The 20,039-nt window shown below is 50.8% G+C and overlaps 2 protein-coding genes across 8 annotated transcripts in view; one reads left to right on the top strand and one right to left on the bottom strand.

The window, feature by feature from the left end:
- The window catches only part of ISM2 (isthmin 2), an 18,765-nt gene extending 11,080 nt beyond the window's left edge, over positions 1 to 7,685 (top strand). For 2 of the 3 annotated variants that reach the window (XM_080592796.1, XM_080592798.1), the window contains exons 2-6: positions 699 to 959; positions 1,264 to 1,642; positions 2,451 to 2,591; positions 3,255 to 3,332; positions 3,763 to 7,685. In XM_080592796.1, coding sequence (XP_080448922.1) covers positions 699 to 959; positions 1,264 to 1,642; positions 2,451 to 2,591; positions 3,255 to 3,332; positions 3,763 to 4,280 — 1,377 coding nt within the window. In that variant the 3' untranslated portion in view covers positions 4,281 to 7,685. The remainder of the gene's footprint in view (positions 1 to 698; positions 960 to 1,263; positions 1,643 to 2,450; positions 2,592 to 3,254; positions 3,333 to 3,762) is intronic. The other variant, XM_080592797.1, reaches the window with a different exon arrangement.
- On the bottom strand, positions 6,014 to 20,039 carry AHSA1 (activator of HSP90 ATPase activity 1). Of its 5 annotated transcripts, none has more exons than XR_013951474.1 (11): positions 19,827 to 20,039; positions 19,534 to 19,724; positions 19,279 to 19,361; positions 18,806 to 18,923; positions 17,104 to 17,192; positions 16,668 to 16,802; positions 15,797 to 15,898; positions 15,074 to 15,125; positions 13,017 to 14,675; positions 8,066 to 9,320; positions 6,014 to 7,951 (listed from the first exon to the last, which is right to left on the bottom strand). XR_013951474.1 is itself a non-coding variant. In XM_080592799.1 (9 exons), the coding sequence occupies exons 1-9, from the start codon at positions 19,904 to 19,906 to the stop codon at positions 14,503 to 14,505; spliced, it is 1,023 nt and encodes a 340-aa protein (XP_080448925.1). In that variant the 5' UTR covers positions 19,907 to 20,039; the 3' UTR covers positions 11,872 to 14,502. The 5 variants fall into 5 exon arrangements, 1 of the variants encoding a protein (XP_080448925.1); XR_013951475.1 differs by having other exon boundaries at positions 6,014 to 7,878; XR_013951473.1 differs by having other exon boundaries at positions 6,014 to 9,320.

Genomic DNA, 20,039 nt, shown 5'->3' with positions numbered 1-20,039 from the left:
AGGCTCTGCCCTGCATCCAGCCCGCTCTGGTCAGCAGCCAAGGGACCAGCAGTGTCCCTGCTGCTCTTTTCCCTCCCCCAGGGACAGGGGGGCGCAGGCTTTGATGTGCGGGCACAAGGCTGGGGACAGGCTGTGTGTGCTCATGAGAGCCTGGCTGGGCTCCAGCTGCCTTTGAAGTGCTCCAGTGATCAGGATGAAAGGGAGGAGAGTCCTTCCCCAAACCATCTGGCTCTAATTGCAGGTAGAAATGCCTCCCCGCATCCCCCGTGGGGAGGGGCATGCCGCTCTCTTCGTTAATCTCGCCGCTCTAGTCTTGGCTGGTGCAGAGGGCGAGAGCTTGGGAACAAAAGGGGGTTTCAGCTGGGCAGCCAGAAATAGACGCTGCTGGCTGAGATGCCGGGGCTTTGGGCACCTCTGTGCCCCGTGTGGAGCCACAGGGCCCCAAGGGCCTTCCTAGAAACACCCGTGCCACGGGGGGCTTTGCCAGTTGTTCCCATCTCCGGTTTCCATCCCTCTGACTCACGCCCTTCTGTGCCAGCATGGAGGTGAGGGACGTGGGGACATGAGGCCAGCCCAGCCGTTTGCAACCAAGGGTCCCTGCCCGCTCCTGCCAGATTTCCCTTTGCTCGGCAGCCGCCACCTTCAGGAGGTGCCAGGGCAGGCGAGGAACCCGTCCTCACAGCCTCTTCCCTCTGCAGGTCTCTGCCTCGTCCCACCCCCGTGCCGCCGGGGACGAGGAGCTGCCACCGTCGGGCAAGGCGCGGGGCCTGCGGCGGAGCGGGCAGGCGGGCCCACGGCGGCACCGGCGCCGTGGGGCAGCTCAACAGGCGGCGAGGAGCCCGGCGGTGCCCCAGCCCAGCGGTCCTGGCCAGGAGGAGAGCCTGCCCTTCGTGCTGGACCTGCAGAGCTTGCCCGGGCTGGCCAACGTCGACCTGAGTGCCCAGAACCCCAACATCCAGGTGGGGAGCGGGGCTGGGCGGGATGGGTTGGGCTCCCCAGCCTGATTTGATTCCCTGACAGGAAAACTTTTGAAAGCAGGGTCTGTTTCTGTGGCTCTGCTGTTTGGGTGACCACCAGACCCCCAGGCCAGCATGCTGAGCAGCCACAAGCAGCGCCTCCCACTTTGGCCCTGCTCAGCCCCTCCAGTTGAGATGACCTCTTGTGCTTGTGTTTGTGGAGTCAGAGCACAGGCGGTCCCTGTGCCAGGGGACATCCTGTGGCCAGGCCATTGTCTCACTGCTTTGCCTTGTGTCTGGCTTCCAGGTGACCATTGAAGTAGTGGACGATCCTCAGGCTGAGATGGAGATGGACTTGTTGAAGGAGACGAGCAATGACTGGTCCTTGACATCCTCTGAGTGGCTGTCCCACAAGGACCTCTTCTGGCCTCTTTTCTGGGAATACACTGACCCCACTGAGGAAGAAGAGGAGGAGGAGGAGGAAGAGGATGACAATCTGGATGTAGGGGACAGGGAGGAGGAGGAAGAGGAGGAGGAGGAGGAAGAAGAGGAGGAAGAGGAGGAGGAAGATTACGCAACAGCAGACTATGAGGAGGAAGAGTCCATGCTCAGTGGAGTGGGAGGTGACTGGGATCAGCGGTGGCCTGGGCAGAAGAACTGGATCTTTAAGGAAAAATATAATTACGGTGAGTCCTCTCAAGCATGAGCAGCAGCACCTGGCCTGCAAACCACCGCTGTCCTCCCCTGCCTGGCCTGACTGAAGCCCTATCTCACTGTAGGATGAGCGCCCTTGCACCAGGGACCAATGCGTACTTGTGTTCAGCTCCTGTTAGAAAATAAGCAGGGACACCAGGGAGCACGGGCAGCACCTGGCTGGGGTTGCCAGCAGCCTGGCACGCCAGCTTCACAGCAGGAGTTTCCCTTGTGTGTCATCAGACAAAGCGTGGGCTCCAGCATACACGTTCAGACTAGAAATATGGTGCAAATGTTTAGCTGCGAGTGCTGCTGCCCTTGTAACAGTTCTCTGAGGTGACACCAGAGCCAGAAATCTCTGCTGCATGCCTGAGCATCTCCCAGGAGAGGTACTGCAGAGGTTAGATGTGAGTACCAGCAGGGTGGCAGGCCAGGGGAGCACAGCACAACTCCTCCTGGAGTTTCCCATCCATGAGTGTGTAACCAGACAGCGTTTTCTGGCAGCTTTGTGGCTGGTTTGTCGGGCAGGTCTGGTGAGGACAGGAACGGGCAGTGATGCCCAGCTGGGTCGCTACGGCCATGAACAAGGCTGTGAGAATGAGAGCCTTTGCCTGGGGGCTGCCAGCAAGGGAAGGGTTGGCCCTTGGCACCATGTGGCCAGACACCTCCGGGTAGCCCTGTGTAAATGGCATCTTGGGGGCAGGACAGAGCTGGGGGATGTCTGGGGTGGCTGCTGGCTCCCCTTCTGCCGAGGCTTTCTGCAAGGTTCATCCCTCTCTGCCTGTCCCATGCCATGTGCAGACTATGAAGATGAGGAGGAATGGAGCCCGTGGTCCCCTTGCAGCGTCACCTGTGGCAGCGGCAACCAGAAGAGGACCCGGTCCTGTGGCTATGCCTGCACAGCAACAGAGTCAAGAACCTGTGACCTGCTGCGCTGCCCTGGTGAGCCCCCGGCCACCCCAGTGCTTGAGCACCCTCGGGGCACTGTCCCACCCCAGCACGGGTTTGTTCCCCTGCTGCTGCAGCTGGGCTTGGGGCACCATGGGGAGGGAGAGGGGGCACGGGGAGTGGGCTGTGCCCAGGGCAGGGACATTCATGGCAAACAGGTCAGCAAGAGGACCCTTGTTCCCAAAAATGTTGTGCACAGACCCAGGTTTCAAGTGCAAAGTCCCTCTTCTCCAGGGTGTTGCTCATGGTTCAAGAGCTAGTTGAGTTGGATATGCTCTGGGTTAATGTGGGTGCTTGTTTCTAGGAAGAAGCTCTGGTGGGGCCTCATCGCTCCACAGGCAGTTGTGTGAAGCCCAGGGATAGTGGAGCTGGAGCCCAGCTCCACATGCAGCTCGTTGCACCTCTCTCACAGGGAGTTTGAAATCTAGTCCCGAGGCTTACAGAAAGCCAGCTCCATCCGCTGGGATTTGCATAAGCCCTGGGCCTGGGCCCTCTTGGCCCAGCCTGTCCTGCGTGTCTTCCTCACAGACCCTCCTTGCAGGCACAGGGCCGAGTCCCCAAAACAGTAGAGGGAGAGGTGCCCTTTGGAAGGAAACATGATATTCAGTCCATCCCTTTGCTTTTTTTTTTTTTTTTTCCTTTTCTTTCCCTCTCAAGGAGCAGAGGGGGAAATGGTCTTCCCCACAGAGGAGACTCCTTTCAGAAGTGACAACACCACGGAGCTGTTCAACTCAGGTCAGCCTCTGCCTCATCCTCACACCAGGGCCTGGGTGCTTTCACGCAAAACCCTGTGGGGACATGCAGCTGGTAGGGAGGGCAGTGCCAAGGGCTTCTGGCTCCGGTGTCCAAACCTCAGTCCTGTCACTGCCGTGTGCAGGCTGGTGCTAGAAGGCAGCAATGCTGGGACACCCAGTGACTCCCACAGCCTGCTAGGATGTGGTGGACACAGTCCTACTCTGTGGCACACTGGTTGAAGCCAGCCTGTGGCCCACACTCCTGCAGCTGCCTCATGGTGGGATGCTGCTATCCTTCCCCTCCAAGGGAGCTTGGTGGCTCTGCCAAGGGTTTGAGGGCTCTCCTGGTGGGACTGGCAAGGCTGTGGGCAAGCGGTGGTGGGGCAAAGAGGCGTGCTCATGCCCTCACCCTCTCACTGCCTCTCCCCCAGACGTGGACAGCTGTGAGAAGTGGCTGAACTGCAAGAGCGATTTCCTCACCAAGTACCTCAGCAAGGTGCTGACGGACCTGCCCAGCTGCCCCTGCTCCTACCCGCTGGAGGCCGTTTACAGCGCCGTCAACCTGCGGGATGAGCGGCAGGGCAAGAGCTTCCGCTGGCGGGACGCCAGCGGCCCCAAGGAGCGCCTGGACATCTACAAGCCGACGGCGCGCTTCTGCCTGCGCTCCATGCTCTCGCTGGACAGCACGACGCTGGCGGCCCAGCACTGCTGCTATGACGAGCACACCCGCCTCATCACCCGGGGCAAGGGTGCCGGCGTCCCCAACCTCATCAGCACCGAGTTCTCCCCAGAGCTGCACTACAAGGTGGACATGCTGCCCTGGATCCTCTGCAAGGGCGACTGGAGCCGGTACCACGCCGTGCGGCCACCCAACAACGGGCAGCGGTGTGCCGACAACCCGGCCGAGGAAGAGTACCTCTCTCAGCTGCAGGAGGCCAAGGAGTACTAGCCACAGCCATGTTGGGAGGAGACACGAGGCCACGGGGCCACCGTGCACCTGGCTGCCGACAGGTCCTGCCCTGGACCATGCTGCGAGGGCTGGAGCCATCCCTCGTGCATCCTTTCCGAGCCCCAGCCCTGCTGGCGGGCTCCTTGTGGGGCTGCATGGAGCAGGGTCTCGTCTCGATTTGTGAGGGTGCAGGAGTGTCACTGTGTCACCCCTGCCGTGCCACCTGGGGCAGGTCCCCCCACCACTACTCACTTGTGGGCAGTGCAGAGATGGGGGCAGGAGGTGGTGGCCAGTGTCAGGGGAAAAGGGAAAGGGCCTGGTCACGAGTAGAGCTTGGGAGTATGCAGGGCAAAAGTATGGCTGCGTGGGCTTCCATGGCAAGAGCACCTTGCCTCTGTGGTTTTAGCTGTGAAAGAGAGCACTCATTGCCAAAGCTTGAAAGATGTGGACCTCAGAAGGAGATTGTCATGGGGAAAAACCACAGGTCCACATTGTAGCCCCTCTGCCTCAGTGCTCAGGCAGGCAGGGTGGCAGGACTTGTACAAGTCCCATCACCAGCTCTGCTTTGCATCTCAGCTCCCCAGCAGGTTTCAGTGCTTGGGAGCAACCGTAACATGGCTCAGCAGAAAGTCCTACATTTTCCTCCCACAGCAGCCAAGCCACCACTCATGCCATTGCTGGAGAGGAGCAAAAATCACTGAGCCAAGTTCCCCATGGCAAAAAGGGACAAGTCACCACTGGGAGCACCCAGCATTGCCCCCTTTCTAGTCTGCTGCTCACCTTTCATCCTTCTCCATGCTGTTTGCCCAAACCCTCCACAAGAGGCAGCCCAGAGAAAGCAAGTCCTGGTCACGCCCTGCTGCTCTCCAGGCTTGACAGGCAAGCAAATGTGGCTCCAAATGAGGAAGAAACACAATGGTTAATATCAATACATGGTGTCTACAGATTGTGACGCTCTCCATTGCCACTTTGGTGTTGCCTGTTTTTTTTCCAGCTTTTCATACGTCCTTGGCAGTTTCTCCTATCGTATTTTGGGGAGCTCTCAAGCTCCCAAACTTCCCACAGAGAAATGGGGCTGAGCACCTTTATCTCTGGACATTCGGTAGTTGAACATGGCTGAAGCTGTTCACTGCTTTCATTTAGCAAGTTTTATGAATCAGGAAATAAAAGAGTAAGTCAAGCAAATGAATGGAGTCATTTCTAGACTAGAGATTTCAACAAAGGCAGTTGTTTATTCCATGCCTTTTCTGCAGAACACTGTTAGACCAAAAAGCGTCTGTGTAGGTTCAGATGGCCTTGGGTTGACTGTCTTGTGCTAATTCTGTTCTTATTTCAGGAGCCTTCTCCAGCACGAGTGAGCATTCATAGTCAGAGAGCTCCTTGGGCAGTCTTTCTAGGACTATCTTATATACATTGATACTATCTTATATACATTGAGTATCTGTTGATCCTTTTGCTTTGGTTACTAATAGAATATTGCATCCATGGTCATCAGTATGTAGGACTTCATTACTAGTACAACAAAAGTATTAATGAAGTTATTGCTGAACTACTCTTGTTTAGCTATTATTCCATACTTGTATCCACCGAACTCAGTTATGGATACTAACAAAACAAGCAGGTACAGCCCCTTTTCCAAAACGCATGCAATCAAAAATGACAAGTATTATGTAAAAAACAAGAAGGAAGATAGAACCAAACGGGCATGGATGGCAACCCAGACCCTGGTAAACTTTCACTACCATTACTTACATGCTCCCTAGACGAAGTGGTCTTTTGCTTCTTAGCTTCTTATAAAGAGTTCACAAGGAGGTGGGTAAGAAGGGTTGGCAGTGATACGGCGGGTTGGTTCTGGGAGCATGGGACTTGTGCAAGGAGGCTCACCTGCAGACACAGAGGTGTTTGTACTGGGAGTGAGTAAATCAAGTGGCTGAGGCTGTGGAAGGATGAGCTTGTTGCCTTCTGTCATCCAGCAGAGCATCTCCATATCTCCTCCCATACCATACATCATCAGTACCAACAGAGGACTCTTAAAGGAGTGTATTTATCATCAGACCTTTTTGGTAAAGCAACCAACCATATGTTCTTAGTGACCAGTACTAGACCCACACATGGAAGTAGGGCCTCTGCAAATAGTCTTTCTTCAAAGAGGTTTTCAATAGCTCAGCCAATTCGTTAGACTGGCTGGTCGCTGAGGAAGTGCTCTTATAATAAGGACTGTTACCCAGGAATTGCATCCTCCCCCTTTTAATACTGGGGACGTCAACCAGTCTAACCCCCCAAAAATTAATCTATAATTTCTGTAATAAATGTAGTTCTTGTCCAAGGGCAAGTAGAAATATATCTTGCATGAAGTCCCCACTAAAATCTGTTTGAAAGCCGGGTGGCTACTCTGCCTGGCTGCCCTTATGGTCTGGAAGATACACGCATGAACTGGAGCATGAGAAACAAGAAGCAGCGTTGTTCCTCACACAAGCACCTTACACACCAGGAGGCTTTGCGGAGCACCATAAGAAAAGCAGACATTAAGTAAGCCTTTATTTTTATATGCCATCAAAGATTCTGTCCAGCTCACTGCTATTTAAATGATGAATCTCTTAGCTTCCCTTCCCTAAATTTATTGTTTTTAATATAATATATATATAATTTTTTAATTTCTACAAAATTTGATAGAGAATTCTTTATTCTGACTGCAATAAAGCACTTTATATATAAACGTGTTGCTGATGTCATTCAGTTAGGACAGAAGTTTATGTTGCCAGAACATTTGTTTTGTTTGAGCAGGATGACACTTCACTGAGCGCTGCATGCTGTGGGTCTCTGGCCACAGCTCTATTGCAAGGAACCTGGTGACTTTGCTTCCTTAACTTGAATTTGATGGTGTCAGGTACACTTGGAAGAGCAGAGATGCATGCAGCCTCTTCAGAATGTTGCAGACAGCGATTTCCAGTTGGTCACAAATGCTCAAAGGAATCTGATTTTCCTGACCTGATGGCATTCTGATGCTCCCATTTCCAATAAGAAGGCATGGCAGCAGAGGGATGCAAAGTAGGACACCTTCAAATACTTTCATAACTGTGATTCAAATCCCAACTCTTGAACTGTGAGGTGGTGCAGAAAGTTCAGAGCTCCTGTTTTTTACGAGCTTTGTCCATCCCCAGGGTGTTATATTATGTGGTTCCTTTATATGCAGTATTTATTGTCTGTGACAATTGTGGCAGCTGAAGAACAGGGGTGAGTGATGCTGGTGGACAGGGACCATGTGTTTGTGCATGCATATGTGCGTAACTGAATGTAGAGGCTTTGTCCATCCATCTGTTCCCCTACCCCCCCCAAAAAACAAACAAACAAAAAACAACCCAATGTATTATAGACGTCTTTTGCAAATAAAGATTGCTGTTGCCAGTTTGGTCTATGATGCTTGGAAACAACAGGGCTCCCAACTTGGCAGCCACAGGCAGCACTACATACATGAGTGTGCGGGTCTGGTGCAAAACATCCATGTTTCATTCAAAGGGATTTAAGCATTTTGTCTTAGGACTGTGCTTCTGCAGCCTCTGGTTCCCCTGTGTTCCTGAGTCATCCAAGGCTTCATACTCTGGAAGCAGCAGTGGAGAGATGCAGATGTAGCTCATGTACTAGCCAGAGGCCTGGGGTCAGTATAGCCCATCCTGTACATGAAGCCACAGCATAAGAAGCAGGAGGAATATTTTCTTTGCCTTGCCAGTACCTCACTGCGTGACTTTCACCAAGTCACATCACTTTTCCACATGTCTATTACTTACCTCTCTTTCCCCATTTCCTGGTTTGGTTGGTGTCAAAGGTTGGTGGGACACGGCCTTTGTCTACTGTGCCATGAGCACAGAAGAGCTGTAAGGTGCTGATGAAGTTCAACTAATAGCAACGACAGGAACTGCCATCCTGGGAATGGGAGGCAGAGGGGTGCAGAAGAGGGCTGCCAGAACTGCAGGCAACAGACACCGTCCTGAGGCTGCCACTGCAGCGACAGGGTGGGTGAAGCTCTGCTCAGAGGGATGGAAACCCCCCATGAGATTATCAGGGTCTGCTGAGAAGGAAGTGCACTGCTTGTGCCTCAGCCCTGATGCCAGGTTTTATTCCACGCTCAGATCTTACACAAACACACTGCTGAAAACAGGTGTTGAGCATGAGAGCAGATGAAAAAAAAAAAAAAAAAAAACATCACCCCAGCTGGAAAACTGATTTGGCAAACAACCTCCACAGTCAGAAGCTAATGATAGCAGAGGGATTAGCAAAGCTTCCCAGGGATCACAGCTTTTTGTGGCCGTTAATTTGCTGCATAAATTGTGACCGCTTCCAAGCTCTTGCTATTTCCAGCTGTTTCCCCTCCTTCGCTCTTGCTCCCTTTGCTGTGTGCTGGCTGCACATCTGACAAGGTTTATCTGGGACTCCGGCACATGGCTCTGCTCCACAGCTGCCTGGCGCCTTCACTGGCCCCTGCTTGGGAGCAGCAGATGTCTCCTCTAGAAGAAGGCTCCTCCGTCATGGTGAGTTCCCCTCTGGTTTTCTGAAGCACCAAAACTTGCTTGGAGCCCAAGCCGGGGGCAGCGGGCTGAGCTCAGCTCTGCAGGAGAAGCAGCACAAAGCCACTCTTCCCCTGGTGTGGTGGTCAGTAGTTACTGCTGCCTGTAACATGGCTGTTGCTTTATCCCCCAAGACAAGGTCCCTGCAGTGCTGGATGCTGAGCTCTGTTCCAAAACCCCTGTGCTATAGAAATCCCACAGGGAAAGGATGTGAAAACAAGAATGGCCACCACGGTTCTGCAGGTGAGGGAAAGAGGCACCAGAGCTGCAGGTGCCACCCAAGATCAGAGCAAGTCTGTGGCAAAGTCTCAAGCTGCATCTTTGCTCGCTGCTTTACACACAAGACTTCTAGACAGGTTGAGTTGTCTTATTCTGGTTCGCCAGCCTGGTGCGGAGCTTCAGCTGAGCTGTGCTACCTCCCTGGTATCTGACGTGCACCTGAGAGGAGCAGACCTGGTGCACAAGGCCGGGCCTTGGGCTGGAAAAGAGCAACACATGTTTGTGACAGTCCTTGGGTCCTAACTTAAAACTGAAGCATTAAAAAAAAAAAAAAATCCATTGGCTGCATTTTTTCAGCAGTTGCCTTGCTGCCCGTGGCACGAATGGTGGCCTAAGCAGCTTGCAGCACGACCTGCTGCCTTGGGCTTTGCTCTACCCCTGAGCCCAGAGGTGGGCCCTGCTCGGTGCCCAGCCTGGTGCTGCCTCTGCTCCGCCTGCACCAACACCACGCCGAGAGACGCTGAGCTGCAGCCCCGGGGATGTGAAGCCAGGCCATGGAGACCCTGCTAAATGTGTCCGTGGGCTGGGATGTGCTCCTTCTCTTCCCGCAGAGGATAGGCCCACACATTCGCAATCATGAAAGGAATTTCTCACCCTCCTTCCCCTGCCCCACAGTGGCCAGCTGCCCCTTGGAAATGCTGGAGAGGAGCCCAGCTGGTGAGGCCCACCCCCTGCTTTGTTCCAGGTCCCTGAAAGCACGTCAGCTACTCTTCTCACCCCGCAAGGGGGTTTGGCCATAGGGACCACAGCCCTGCCTCGCCAGGCCCCACACAGGCCCACAGCCTGCATCTCCCTGCCATGGTGGGCCCCGCAGGCTTGTCCTGCAGGGGCTTGCTCTGGGAGGGCTGCCTCAGGGCTTTGGAAGTGCCAGGAGAATGTCCTCCCCCTGCCATCGTGATCTTTGCACCTTGGGTGGAGGACCACAGAAAAAGGATTTAGATGGGCCCACCAGAAATCATGTAGTCCCACCACAGGGACATGAGCAAATCATGCCTCACCAACAGGTCTCGCTCTCTCCTGGTCTTAAAGTGCTGCACTGACAGAGGTGCCACCGTATCCCTCAGCTTTACTGGTCTTGCAGGGAGACATATTTTCCTAGCAGCCAACCTAAGTCTTTCCTGCTTTATTTTAAGCCTACTGCATCTTATCTGCAGTGGTCATGGAGAGCATATTATTTCCTTATTTGCTCCTACCTCTCATGTATTTGCAGATTTTTATCACTGCACTCCTTATTTCCCCGCTTTCCTCCCTCCCTACTCCCCTCCACCCCATCTTCTCATCTCTAGACTAAACAAATGCAAGTCTGTCAGGCTTTCCCTAGAAGCTGTGCCTCTGGACCTCAGATCGTTCTCATTGCCCAGCAGTGGACTTTCTCCAGGTAAGTCACGGCTTTCTTGAAGTGCTGAGCTCCAAAGCAAAGCCACAGGGTCTCATTTGGAGCTTTCTTAATGCTATGTGAAAAGACTTCTTCACAATACCTACAGACACCAGCCTGTTCAGGCAGCTTTTGTTCTCTTCCTTCGCAATTTAAATTTATGCTCATTCGAAAGGTCTCCATAATCCACTCAGCCTAAACATCTTTTACAGATGTGCTTCCAAGCCTGTCACTGCCCCCTTGTACACATACCCATATTACTGGTTGTTTCTGCGCCAGTGTAAAACTTTGCAGTTCAGTAAGGCCAAGTATGTTTTTTTTTTTCTTCTTTTTTTTTTCCTTTTCTGTTGGATCACTTTTCCATTTGCTCAAGAACATTTTCAATTCTACACTTGTCTTGTAAGGGTTTTACAGTGCTGGTGGTGGTGTAAATTGTTTTAAACTTTTGTCAATCATATTACCTTCTATACTGAAACATACTGGCTTCATTAAAGCTCTATTTGGCCTTCCGTTATTTACTAACAAAAATATCATACAAAGCAGTGCCCCAGGTCTTAATAAAGCCCAGATACTCTACCAAAGACAGGAATTAGGATACAAGCTGTACTTGATTTAGAAGATACAGGTGTGCTGGTTGTTACTTTTTACCCCAAGTCTTCTAGGGTAAACCGCATCAGACCTTGTAATGCTGGAAACATTCAACTACTTTTAACTTGTTGCCGTTGTTTTGTTTTTGTTTGGTTTTTAACTTATGTTCTTATAGTACTGGTGTTGAAGTAGGTTTGGGATGATGTTTCAAAGCAGTTTCAGTAGCAACCTAAACTAGGGGATTTCACCCTCTTTGATTTGTGGCTTGACTTTCCTTTAGAAGTTTCACAAAAACAAATGATTAAAACACACCAGCAAGGGACAAATGGGTCATAACATAAGTCCACCTAAATCAGCAGATGCTTACAGTAGTCAACAGTTGATGACTAGAAAGAATGAGTAAAGAGAAGGACAAGCATATTGCTACTTCCCTGAAATGTTTTCCTCGTTGCAAGCAGCTGGTGGCCAAGAGATGTCCTGAGTCAAATGTGGTGGTCATTTTGCTTAGTAGCTCTTGGTTGTTTTTTTCTTCCATGGATTTGTCCACTCCCGTTCTGAAGCCCCATAAACTTTTAGTGGCACCCTATCACCAGCTGTTAGAAATTCAGAGGCCAACTCCCCTTGGTTGGGACCCCACATTCTTTTGCTTGATTTGTAAGGTTATGCCTTACTCATCATCTCCATGTGCCTCTTAACTGTGTAGCCATTTAGTATCCACCTCTGACCTCTTATCACTGAAAAATTCACTGTTTACTTCTGATTTCTTTCTTTTTTTTTTTTTTAACAAAACAAAACAACTTTGTTTTCTTGAATTCTCATGACTTTCCCTCCTAGCCCATGTCATTTTATATTCTTGAAGAGCCTCTGAGCATGGGAATATGAACTTGCTTTTCTTCCTCATCTTACATAGTCATCCCTCCCCCAGATAGCTGAGAGACTGCAAACTGTGTCCGGATCTCCTGACACTTCCAAGTAAAGCAGAGGTCTAGGGCATCTCATTAGCATCTGTATAGCCGCACCAGATGTCAGCTTTAGGTGAACAAGCAGGATGCTTTGCTGAGAACACGCAGACTTTCAGCAGCATGCAGTAAAGTGAGGCTCAGATCACCTTCAAGTGGACAGCAGGAGTACCGTGAGGCATTACAGCTGCTGTGCTCCGTTACAGAGGTAGCGTATCCTAATTCACTGTGCCTCCGGCTAAGTGCTAGCCTGATGTTTGAGCACATGCTTTCCCTCACCCGTGGTTTAATCCCATACATTGTGTTGAGAACAGCAGCCAAGGCACGGCTACACATCCTGCGGGGCTGGCAGTTGCCAGCCGGAGGGGCAGGGAGCCAGCTGGTGCGGCACCAGCACGACCTGCGGCTGTCGGCTCTGCTGGGAGAGCCCTCAGGCAGCCTCTGAGCAAACCCCGAGCCCCTGAGCCCCGTGCCTGTGAGCCGCTGGCTGAGGCCAAAGCGTCTCCTGTTAGAGCAGCAGCAGGACACCCAAAGTAAACCCCGTTTGTGATGAAAGGAAGGCAATTAAAATTCCCCTTCAGCTGCCTTCCCGTCCCACTCGCTAACCTTGCAGCAGCAGGCGATGAGCGCAGCCTGCCTTCTGCCGCCCGGCCTCAGCCGCGCCCGCGGGGCCCTGCGGCACGGCAACGCTGCCGCCACAGCGTGGCCGGGCACCGCGAGGCCAGCGGGATTCAGGCAGGCTTGCCTCGAGTTAACTTTGGGTGCGCTCGTCTTCTCAATTTTAAATGATTTTGCTCTTAGCAAAGCTCTCGTCTTGTCTGTGAGCAGACTCGCGGGCCCCGCTGTTCAGTTTCCCATAATTCTGCCCAGGAATTCCCGAACACAGCACACAGGCGTGCTGCGCAGTGACATCGGGGTGTGCACACATCATGTCAGACTCCTGCAGCCCACCAGACGCATACTGATAGCTCACCTGTGCACAAGAACCCCAGGAAAATATCTCCATCCCCTCTCCCAGCCAGCCAGTGCTTTAAGGACGATAGCCCTGCAGGACATGCCCAGGAAAACATGACATAGGGAAGCCCTCCCGTAAGTACAGGTTCCTGTGCTTTGTACAACTTCCTTTTCTGTCATAGAACTGTTTCGTACCACTTTCTTGATGTTCATAAGCACTGTATCACAAATAATCACTCCAGAATAGTGGGAGGAAAAAAGCTAGAAATGCTCTCCACGTTCTAAAAGGCAACTCAAACTGTGTCTGTTTACAAAAACAGATACATTTTTCCTGCCTTCTATTTTCCACATTCCTCCTGCTATGTTTTTTTCCTGTCTTCTACAGATGAGGATGGCTATGTGTTACTGATTTAAAAGACAAAAAACATCCCAACAGAAAAGCACAGTTATTCTCATGCAGCAACACTACTGGTTTGCTGGTGCTGCTCTGCAGATCACCACTAGCAATAACCATAATACGCAAGAGAAGCTGATGCCTAAAACGTAAAATCTAGCACTTCAGTCACCTAGAGGTTAGGCAGAGTGACGCTTCCAAGTGGAACTCACCTCTCCCCTCCCTCCCCCCAAATAACCAGTTTATGTTATATTATGTTATGTTATGTTAGAAGATACCTCAGAGAACAGGCTGTACTAGCAGAAGACAACAAGCTAATGGCTCTTCCTCACCCACAGAGGCGACAGCTGAAGTGGGGTCAGCCAGAAGTACCGCACCTTGTTTATCTTAGAGGAGTAAATCCCACCCCCATTGAGTCTAGTTTGTTTTGGCCTGAAGCTCTTAGCAGTAGCTGACCCTTGCTAGAACCATCTCGTAGGTGAGTTTGCCCAGCAGTGGTTTGCTAATTTCCTTGGACACTGAGTGACAAAACAATCATTGTTCTTGCAGAGCAGGCTAGTATGAGTGCATGAAAGGATTGTTAGAGAGTGATACGCAAGGGAGGAGAGGGATAGCTTTAACATGATCTTAGATCCCTTCAAAAATGGGAAGGGTTCGAAACATTTACTAGCAGATCAAAAGCAGAGAGAAAGCAAGCAGCTGCTCAAACTAAAAACTGCATCAGGCTCATGCTCTCCACTCACCCAGAAGTGAGGAGTAAATCACATTGGGATCAACACTCCTCACTGATCGGTGTTTTTCCAGACAGATCCCTCCCTCAGCCTGGCCACCAAACCTTTGAACTTAAGCCGATCTGAACACGCAAGTACCGTGGTGTTTTTTTAAGTTAGGTTTATTTAGCAATAGAAGTATGTACATGTAAGAGAATCCCCTGCAGCACGAGACATGCACAAAGCAGTGAGGGACTGAAAGTGGTGCTGCTCAATGGCCTTCCTCATCACCTGTCATCCCACTCTACCCAGCAGCAGGGCCAAGTTTAGAAAGGGAGAGGTGAGAAATGTATCAGTCCACGTGGCAGAGTCTTCATGGAGAGCCTTTCCGACAACCATTATTAAAACAAGCGGGCACCATAGCCAAATGTCTGTTTAATGCCCTCGAAGTAGTAGCGCTGCCAGCCTTGCTTTGTTCTTTCCTCCTCGCTGGCAGGAATGCCCTTGCCTTCCAAGCACACCTCTGTCTCACCACCTTTGTCAGTGAAGCTCAAGGTAATTGTTGCGAAGTGCCCTAGGAGGAACCAAAACAAATCTGTCAGCAGGATGCGGTACGCTCTACTCCTCTCGCACAGCACCGCTTAAAAAGAGACTCCCCCCGGATCCTCCCCAGTAGGATCTATTTATGACAGCTGCAGGCCTTCCTCAGAAAGAGAGGGAGGAGAGAGCTCTATTTTCATAGGGTTCAAAGCAGTTGCAGCCACAGCCAAGCAAGCTGAAGCTGCTGCTTCCTTGTTCCCGATCCTCGGCTGGTGCTAACCAGTGGATCACGACTCTGACCCCACTGTGCGGGATATGAACCTGGGCTGAGGCACCCTGGTCGCTAGCCGGAGCACTGTGTGGGAAGTGGGGCCAGAATCCTTCCAACACAGGCTCCAGTTGTAATACCAGAGTCCATTTTGGGCTACTTACCAGCTGGCCAAGATTTAAATCTCCATTTCATAACAAGTTGCTTCTCAGGGACCTTGGAAAGAGACAGAGAGAGACACTGAGGCGTAGTAGTTTTTGCACATCCCCCAGTCTAACTGAAAGCAACTACAACTGTGCTGGATCTTAAGTCCCTCAAGAACACCACAAACTGATTTTAAGTGGCACTTTCTTTCCACCCCTCTTTTAGGAAGGCAGACCAGGCTAAACCTGAAGCAGGCATGGGCAAGAACATGGGAAAAAGTAATTTTGGAAGCCTTAGAGATTCAGACTCCAATAGCAGCCCACATAATATGGGTGCAAGTTCTGAACACTGTACATCACGTTCAGGTACTATGTATCACTGGAAGAAAGTCCCTAAGACAGATTCCCTGTCCACAAGACTTTAATGGCACAAGGGCTGAAGAGGAAAAGGGTCAGCTGCTATCTTTAATACGTCTCCCACCCTCAATAACTAATTAAAATCACACAAAGACAGGGCAGATGAAGGACTAGATGCCAGATTTTCTCCCCAGGCTAAAGTCCCATGCATTTACTTCTCCTATAGGGAACCCTCCAATAGCCACAGCAATTATACGTAACTACCAGACGCCAGCTAGGGATTCCTGATTAGTGAATTACAACTCAACTACAATATTATAAAACTGCTGCTTCAAAAACAAAAGGGCTGCCCCGAAGCAAGATGCACCTGCACTAGTTAGTACTTACTAGGTCAACAAACTCTCCTGTGACGCTGCCATCCAGCAACTGGAACTTGCCTCCTTTATCAGCCTCCAGGGCTGCTTGTGCGTGGGTGAAAGCTTGGACCATCTGAAAAGAATTCAGGAGGAGACCAGGATTACTTGACATTATCCACTTGCAAAATTATTGCCTAATAGCTCCCACCTAGCTACAAAACTTCTGGAAGAGGAGGTGAGTTAACAGTATGAGGTCTTCAACAAGACAAGACAAAAACCCTGCCCCGGCCAGAAAAGCACAGCTATAGCCACTACAGCAGCATCTTGCTTACTAAGGGAAAAGAACCCCCAGCTTTCACTGTGTGCTCTGCATGCGTGTTCTCTAAACCATGCTTTGATTTACCCTGACGAATTCCTTAACGAAACCTGGTCCAATGAAAAGATGGCATTTTGATGGTTTTATTTATTTATTTTTTATTTAACCAAAAGCTAAGACCATGTTTAGATAACGATACAATGCTACTGTCTGTACCAACACCATGTAGAAGTATGCAGGGAGAGGATCTATTCCCTAAGAAGGCTAATAGCACCTAAACTTAAAAGGAAAAAACAAAATCCAAAAGCACGCAACTGCAAATCCCAAGAGATGCGATCACATGCAGTAAGGGACACACCTACAGCCAGGTGCTGACAGCAGTCTGGAGCTGGCTGCTGGCTGGCATTAACAGTCTCTTGTCAGCTGCAGGAAAAACGCACGCACGAGCTTTATGCAACTGTTCTGCAGACCAGCTTTCTTGTTGCATTCTCACGTATTGCGAGTGTCCTACAGAATGCCTTAAAACGCTTCTTACAAACAACCTCCTACGTGCAACAAACAGCTCCCAGAACGAGCCTGGACTTACCTCTTGAGTAACGAATACCCGGTAGAGCTCCTCAGGAGATGTTAAGAACGTGTCCTTCAAGCTGATCTTACACGTAGGGATCTTGACTCCTATGGACTTGGACTGCGACGTGGCAGAACTGCTGCTGGCAGCCTTCTAACAAAACAACAAACACAACTGAAAAACACACACACCTCTTCTCAGTCATCTCAGTAAACAGTCATGTATCCAAGGGAAAACCAAAGGCCTTGGGGAAACATGCAACACCGTGTTTGAGTATAAAAGGTAGATTTATTGGTCTGCTTGAATTAAGAAATAATTTCTGCTACAAGTGGAAACAGGCCTGAACCACAGGTTGACAGTTACTGCACACATATCCTACAACATTGTTCCTGTAAGCCCCAGAATCTAATATGCTTCTTCAGAGATCCAAAAGCATGTTTGCAGTTTTATTTACCTTGCGGTCTTCTGCTTTAGGTGCCACCTGAGGTGTTGTTTCCATGTGTTCACCATTCACAGTGGGCAGTATCATGCCCTGGGTGAATTCTGGAAAGACAGGAACGTGCCCATGAAACCAACAATAGATCAAATAGACCTTTAATCTCTTCTTGGAAACATACAATCAAAAGGGTCTTCCTGGTTTCTCCCCTGCTCTTGCTGGCAGCCCCATCTTGAAACCAGTTAAACAAACAAAAAAAGGTCAACAGGTCTCATTTTGCACTCGCTACTCCCCACTGAAGGCCATACAAAAACCTGTCTACAGCAAGAGTTAGGAACGTCCTTCCTGTTCCTAGCCTAAACACACACCATCGTACACATCACTTTTCTACCAACACCGGCCTTGCACTTACATTGCTTATTTCCCCTCTCAATCCCCAATACAAACAGCAGTCAGGTTTCAGATACTTTTATCTTGATGATCTAAACAGATCAAACTTTAAGTTGCTTTTCAGACTGGTTCCCCATTTCTCAGATGGCTGTAGTACAGAATAAAGTTACTTCTAACTCCATCTTCAATTTATCCTTTTGGGCAACAGATGCCAGGGCAACACACAGAAACCCGGAGGAGGTCTCTCTGGTGCCCTGCCCAGCAGCACTGGTACTTCCGTAACTCCACTAGAAGCTTCAGCCCGTTTCGTCATCGCGTTTGCTTTTCCTAAAGCTCTGTCACTTCTGCCTTTACCTCTTACAGAACGGTTTGATCTCACCTTCCTCTTTGTCTGTTCCAACTGGCAAAATTCCATCGTTTAACAGAACTTCATGAAAAATTCTGTAACCCCAAATGCTGCAATACTGATTTCCCACCAGCTACTCTTTATTCCACCCCACAAGATCATATGGTTCTTTCTGAACATCATTCTCATCTTCCTCTGGGTGACGGCACCTCCCTCCCAGTTTGAACAGTGAAATTTAAAAACCCAAGGGCACAGAAACTTGATCCAGCGACCTGTGGTGGTTTATACTGAAAGAAACTTGAATGTCGAGTGTTTGTGGTGGAATGTAGTAAAATAAATACAAAAAGCAACTTTAGTGTTTCCAGCCTGTACTAGAAAGCAGAGCTGAACTCTACCAAAGCACATTGCTGGAATCAGAGATTCATTTTTCTAAAAAAGTGTTTTTGTTCCAGATGCCAAGACCGCTCACTCAGCGACACCAGCAAAACCTGCAGAGTAACTTCAAGTTGTCAGCTATTCTCAAATCCAAATAGCCCCAGACGCCTTTTCATTGCGCTGCTTTTCTCTTTTGCCACACTAGTAGAGAAAACACCACCTTCGAATGGAGCGAGCTCACTAAAGGCCAGATCGTGCCACACGCAGCGGCTGACACTCTGCATCACCATGGTAGCAAACACACGTTACCAGGTTCGTTTTCCCTATAGCTGACCTTCAGCAGGTGAAGGACAGTCCCAGTTTTAAAAGACAGCCATCAGAAAATACTCTTTATTAATGGATTCCCACCAAAGTCAACCTGGGCTGCACTACAGTGTCTGCAGACAAAAGTGCTTCTCGCCAGACACTAACCATTTCCTAAAGAGGTAAAAAGATAACGGTTGTTTCTTAAACACCTTCCTGAGGAGGGGAACATTTCCTCTTCTCTACCCCTAACCCTTATTTAGGGCTACCCATAAGGGTCCCACAACACCTCTCCTTCTCACATACCTGTTTTGAGAGTGCTGATGTAAGTTTTTATTGCATCTCTGATCTTTTCTGCACCCTCTTGCTTCATCAGGGTCTTCAAGTTAGTGTCAGGCTCATCTTTAGCAAGGCTGACAAGGATCTAAACAAGAAGGACAAGTGCTGGTTAACGAACCCGTGCTTGCACGGTCCTTTTGTTACTTGATCCAACATCACAGCTGGACTTCAGCTACGTTTTCACAAGCAGCAGTGCAGTTTTACAAAGTCTTTCACTTCATCTACTGCCGGCCTACAGCAACATACACATCCACCTAAAACCCTCCGCGTGCTCCAGACAGATCCCATATATATGAAAGGCAAAAATTAATTTGACAAAGGATACAATAAGAACTTAGCAGTCTCTAACACAGGAAATTTCTACGCAAAGGAAACATGCCCTGAGGACTCTCCCTAGAACAGCAGCACATCCAGCAGTACCAGCCTTTAGCTGGGCTTACCTCAACTTCATCGACGTCGTTCTCATCTGAGAGATTAGGAATCTCCACGTAGCCTTTGTACTTCACTCCCGTCTTCGAGGTGCCTGCAATGACAGCGATTTTGTCCAGCCCAACGTTTCTTACTGTGGTTGTTCTGCGAGCAACGTTACGGCGCATCACGACGCGGCGCTTCTCGTTACTGCTATTCCCAACGAGGCGGGCACCCTTAATCTCCCCCTCAAACCCGGCCTCGAAGCAGGAGAAGCCGCCACTCACCGGTCCATGCCAGCTTGATCGCCCACTCGTAGAAGAAGATGAGCTTCCCCTTGCGGTTGTTGATGGAGGCCTCCCCGTCCAGCTTGCTCACTTCGGTCACCTCGCAGGCCCCCTCCTCGCCCTCCACCCGCACGGGCAGCAGCAGGGCCTTCAGCCGCTCCGTGGACCAGTTGGAGGCATCCCGCTCCGTCCTGGGGGGAAGCGGGGCGCTCCGTGACAGGCCCTCACGGCCCGACCCGTCCCCCCCAGCCCCGGGGGCGCCTCCCGCGGCCCGGCCGGGCCCCGCCGCTCACCAGTGCCAGTTGTTGACGTTGGTGGCGTCCGCCCGCTGCTCCACGATCCACCGCGGGTCGCCCTCGCCCCACTTGGCCATCGGGACCGCCGCCGCCTCCTCCTCCTCCCTCCCGTGGAAGCTGCTAGAACCGCCGGCCGCCCGCCTTCCGCCGCCGGCACGCTCCCTTCCGCCGCCCTCCCCCCGCCGCGCCCCGCCCCGGCTCCGGGGTTCC

The sequence above is a fragment of the Anser brachyrhynchus genome (genome assembly GCF_964034855.1).
Source record: "Anser brachyrhynchus genome assembly, chromosome: 5".
Taxonomy (NCBI): Eukaryota; Metazoa; Chordata; class Aves; order Anseriformes; family Anatidae; genus Anser; species Anser brachyrhynchus.
This window is presented reverse-complemented; position numbering and strand designations above follow the sequence as displayed.

Coding starts and splice junctions, on each gene's coding strand:
- AHSA1 (XM_080592799.1), bottom strand. CDS start 19,906: ATGGCCAAGTGGGGCGAGGGCGACCCGCGGTGGATCGTGGAGCAGCGG. Junction 19,725..19,826: donor AACGTCAACAACTGGCACTG/GTGAGCGGCGGG, acceptor GCTTCCCCCCAG/GACGGAGCGGGATGCCTCCA. Junction 15,899..16,667: donor GGGTATTCGTTACTCAAGAG/GTAAGTCCAGGC, acceptor AATTCTTTTCAG/ATGGTCCAAGCTTTCACCCA.